At 51.3% G+C, this 4,613-nt stretch overlaps 1 protein-coding gene across 1 annotated transcript; it reads right to left on the bottom strand.

Moving 5' to 3' along the window:
• Window positions 1-3,907, bottom strand: DFJ58DRAFT_710664 (TPR-like protein). Its single transcript, XM_041383822.1, has 4 exons — window positions 3,850-3,907; window positions 3,632-3,800; window positions 608-3,575; window positions 1-576 (listed from the first exon to the last, which is right to left on the bottom strand). The coding sequence occupies exons 3-4, from the start codon at window positions 3,524-3,526 to the stop codon at window positions 67-69; spliced, it is 3,429 nt and encodes a 1,142-aa protein (XP_041236311.1). The 5' UTR covers window positions 3,527-3,575; window positions 3,632-3,800; window positions 3,850-3,907; the 3' UTR covers window positions 1-66.
• Between the last annotated feature and the right edge of the window lie 706 nt (window positions 3,908-4,613).

Consider the following 4,613-nt stretch of genomic DNA (forward strand, 5'->3'; position numbering starts at 1 on the left):
GCGTAGATATCATTCTCTCTCCAATACAACTCATTACGTGGAATGATATGGCGAACGAGTCTATAACTACACACCTACGTGAAAAAATACAATTTGCTGTTCTAATGGAATATTCTTGGGCAACGATTTCATCGCCATGTGCAACGCTGCCGCAGCGCGTGTGGAGTCCAATCTCCCTGAACTATCAACCAGGTGGCCATAAAAAGCAGACACAACCAAGCGCGCAACATCGTCATCGACGGACCACATGGAACCTATGACGCTGCGAAATCCGGCGAATTGCATGGCCGCAGCAAGATGGATTGACTCATCAGGACTATTCTCATCGCCCACAGTAGTGTGGCAAGCTGATAAGAACGCAAACTCCGGATTCTGCCAGTCTGATCGGATGATGTCCTTGATCATCAATGGCCCGTCGCGCATGGCGAAGGAAGACTCGAAGGGTTGTGTCTGATTTGGCGTTCCATGGCAGGCGAGATGAAGCCACTGATTATGATTTAGTGCGTCAAGTGCACCCTGTACTGTTGCGTCGCTGTCCTCGAGCGATGTGAAGGACGACACGACGGGTTCGAGACACTCAGCTACGACGGCTTAGTTCGGGAGCGACACATTCGAGCTCCTTCCCTCCGTCCGGGTTTACTCGACCAATGGCAACAAAATGTTGGGGGTACGCATCTCGAGAAACCCGCTGTCTCGCACGAATGAGCGTCGCCAAAGTGGGGGTGTAAGAGGAGATGTAAATGTCAGACAAATTGTCTCTCTTCTTTTTGTAGGGTCCTGCTGCATGGAGGGGAAGCAGCGTGAACTCAGCAGTGGGACACCACCAGATGCGCGAGCCTGGGATAACTTTAGACTCCCTAAGAGCTCGAACCACGGGGTCAACAATGACAGCCCAAAGTTTGCGGAGGATACTGATGAGTTCACCTCCATAATCGGAAGAACCAAACTGCTCTGCGAGTGACTGGAATTGGGAGCATAACTCGGATACTGCGGCTTCTGTAATGTTAAGCGGAATATGGATAGGATCTCCCGTGTCGTGGATAATCAAGGCGTCACAGCCGTAATGGCTTGCATTAAGAATAATGACTGGACCATCTTCTGCCGCTTTCTGCAGGTCGGAGAATAGGGGAGGCAGGAGAAAACGCGAAAAGCCACGAAGCATGCGAATGCGCGAGACGACGTCATCCCATTGCATGGTCAATTTGCGGGTTTGCGGAGACTGGTCTTCGGTAGACTGATCGAACGTGCTACGAAGGAGAAAGCTCAACCGTTTGAACCCTCCCGCCAAGGCCGTGCCAGTGTCATCTGAAACAGAAAGTTCATCGAGTGGCATGTTGAAGTGTGCCAACTGGGTCCAGAATACTGCACGACCTTGCTCCACCAGCTCCACAGCAGTTGTCAGGGCATCACGACGAACACTGCATGAAAAAGCATCCGTGGCAAGGGAGGAAACGGCCTCCCTGATGACGTCGAGATGATACGAAGAAGATGACAAGAGAGCAACTCGCTGATCTAGGAATTTTAGTGCAGTCTTATAGGCAAGCAATGCAGAGTCGTGATTGAGGATATGTGCGGAGGCCGCCCACGACTTGGCAACACTAAGATCTGTGCAAGATGCTGGGTGTGATTGGTGGGGGAGTTGAGAACACAAGCTCAATGCTTCATCACGGTCTGACAGGACGCCCCGCTGCCGGAATCTGTCTCGAAGGCTGAGTACAAGATTGTTGAGAAACATAGATCGATTAAAATGACACGGGGGGAGGAGCTCCAGCACAGCTCGATGGAGCTCGATGGCCTCATCAAGGTCAGACATAATGCCACGCTGCTTGAATCTGTCATTAAGGCTGCTAGCAAGATTGTCGAGAATGGTGTATCGATCTGAATGACGCGGGGGGAGGAGCTCTAGCGCAGCCCGAAGGAGCTCAATGACCTCATCAAGGTCAGACATGATGCCCTGCTGTTGGAATCTGGCTTGAAGGCTGGTAGCAAGATTGTTCAGAGATATGAATCGATCTGAATGACCGGGGGGACGGAGGAGTAATGCAGCCCGGTGGACCTCGATGGCCTCATCAAGGTCAGACATGATTCCACGCTGCAGGAATCTGTCGTGAAGGCTGAGTGCAAGATTACTCAGAGACGAGGATCGATCTGAATGATTAGGGGGATAGAGGAGTAATGCAGCCCGATGGAGCTCAATGGCCTCATCAAGGTCAGACATGATGCCCCGCTGCTCGAATCTATTGTAGAGGGTGCCAGCAAGATTGTTCAAAGACGAGGATCGTTCTGAATGACCGGGAGGTCGTAGGAGTAATGAAGCCCGATGGAGCTCGATGACCTCATCAAGATCAGACATGATTCCCTGCTGCTGGAATCTGTCGTGAAGGCTGGCAGCAAGATTGTTGAGAAACATGGATCGATTGGAATGACACGGAGGGAGGAGCTCCAGCGCAGCCCGGTGGAGCTCAATGGCCTCATCCAGGTCAGACATGATGCCCCGCCGCTGGAATCTGGCTTGAAGGCAGGCAGCAAGATTGTTCAGAGACGAGGATCGATTAGAATGACACGGGGGAATGAGCTTCAGCGCAGCCCGATGGAGCTCGATGGCCTCATCAAGGTCAGACATGATGCCCTGCTGCTGGAATATGTCGTGAAGGCTGGCAGCAAGATTGTTGAGAAACATGAATCGATTAGAATGACACGGGGGGAGCAGCTCCAGCGCAGCCCGATGGAGCTCAATGGCCTCACCAAGGTCAGACATATTTCCACGCTGTAGGGATCTGTCTCGAAGGCTCAGCGCAAGATTATTCAGAGACAAGGATCGATCCGAATGACCGGGGAGACGGAGGAGTAATGCAGCCCGATGGAGCTCGATGGCCTCATCAAGATCAGATATGATCCCACGCTGCAGGAATCTATCTCGAAGGCTGGCGGCAAGATTGTTCAGAGACGAGGATCGATCTGAATGACCAAGGGGGCGGAGGAGTAGCGCTGCCCGATGGAGCTCAATGGCATCATCGAGGTCAGACATGTTTCCACCCTGCTGGAATCTGTCTTGGAGGCTGGTAGCAAGATTGTTCAGAGACGAGGATCGATCTGAATGACCAGGGGGACGGAGGAGTAGCGCAGCCTGATGGAGCTCAATGGCCTCATCAAGGTCAAATATGATTCCACGCTGCTGGAATCTGTCTTGAAGGCTGGCAGCAAGGTTGTTCAAAGACGAGGATCGTTCTGAATAACCAGGGGGACGGAGGAGCAATGCAGCTCGATGGAGCTCAATGGCCTCATCAAGGTCAGACATGATTCCACGCTGCTGGAATCTGTCTCGAAGGCTGAGTGCGAGATTGTCGAGAAACATGGAACGACTATAATGACACGGGGGGAGGAGTTCCAGGGCAGCCCGATGGTGCACAATGGCCCTATCAAGGTCTGACATGGTGCCCTGCTGCAGGAATCTGTTTCGAAGGCTAAGCGCAAGATTGTTGAGACGCAAGGATCGGTAAGATGGAGGACAAAGAGCTCGATACATCACACAATTTGCTAAGTTAGTGGAGTAAGATAACCACCGCCCCGTCTCGCTGTGAAAGGTCTCTAGTTGAGTGCAAAATGGAGTGAGATCAGAGTGAACACATACTTAAGGAGTTAAAACCGCAGGACTGGCACGTCGAAGAGCCAGTGCTAGTGCGAGGGAAATGACACGGTGAGTGGTCAGCGATCCCAGGAATATATAACGGCAAGCCGCAAGGCGGTGAGGTTGAGGTTCTGTGAACTGTGACATGGGGTTGGGGCATTGCGGCGGCAGCCTGTAAAGTGCATGTGCAACTTTAATATCAGGTTATGAAACTTGCGCACCGTGAAAGCATCACGTCATTCGAGGACACAACACGATGAGTTCAAGTACTGGCCTCCAATTACATACTACTATGACTTCGGAAATAAGGCCTTGCAAGCGTATTTTACGATGATGATCCATTCAAACCTTAGTCTACTGCACAGCCAGCTTAGGAAAACGCATTCAAAAATATGCAGTGAGGCATGATAGAAAGCACAGTACTAGTGGTACTAGGCCTCCACTGCTTCGAATCATATTGGCAATATAAAGCAATGGAGCTCGGACTCTCCATCTGTGCTACTACGGTGATGGCTAGATGAGTTCAATGCGTGTCTGACATTGGAGGTATGATACTCTTCCTCGAGGGTGTACCAACAATATATAGCATCACGTGTGGTCCAAGAGACAGTCTCGGAATGGAGACACAAAATCAGCAAGGGGAAGCAGGGATTATCATCGAGTGCGATATAGATGCGGGAAATCCCTAGCAAAGGTCGCAAGGCAGGCAATCCGCAAAAGAACATCTCGCGTGGGAAGGGGCCTGCTAGTTGTAGCATGAACACCTGTTGGGGTGGCTTCTTCCAATGATACTGGATGTCACCGCTGGTGGCGTGTTAGAAGTATCAGATTTCCGGCGAGGACGTGGCTGCACCAGATACCCTGTTTCAACTGATGCATTGGTGGTACGCTGCCTGGAATGTCATCAGCATGGGATGGATGCCCTGGTCCCAAGCTCGAGAAAACTTACAAATTTGAATTAAGACGTCCACGATTACTTCAACTT

This window comes from Suillus subalutaceus (genome assembly GCF_016647625.1).
Source record: "Suillus subalutaceus strain FC151 chromosome Unknown DFJ58scaffold_228, whole genome shotgun sequence".
NCBI classification, from domain to species: domain Eukaryota; kingdom Fungi; phylum Basidiomycota; class Agaricomycetes; order Boletales; family Suillaceae; genus Suillus; species Suillus subalutaceus.

What these genes read in the sequence shown, in the direction of transcription:
- DFJ58DRAFT_710664 (XM_041383822.1), bottom strand. Translation starts at nt 3,526, where the DNA reads ATGTATCGAGCTCTTTGTCCTCCATCTTACCGATCCTTGCGTCTCAAC. An exon ending in GAGGGAAGGAGCTCGAATGT is followed by an intron (nt 577 to 607) that starts GTCGCTCCCGAA and finishes GTCGTAGCTGAG; the next exon opens with TGTCTCGAACCCGTCGTGTC.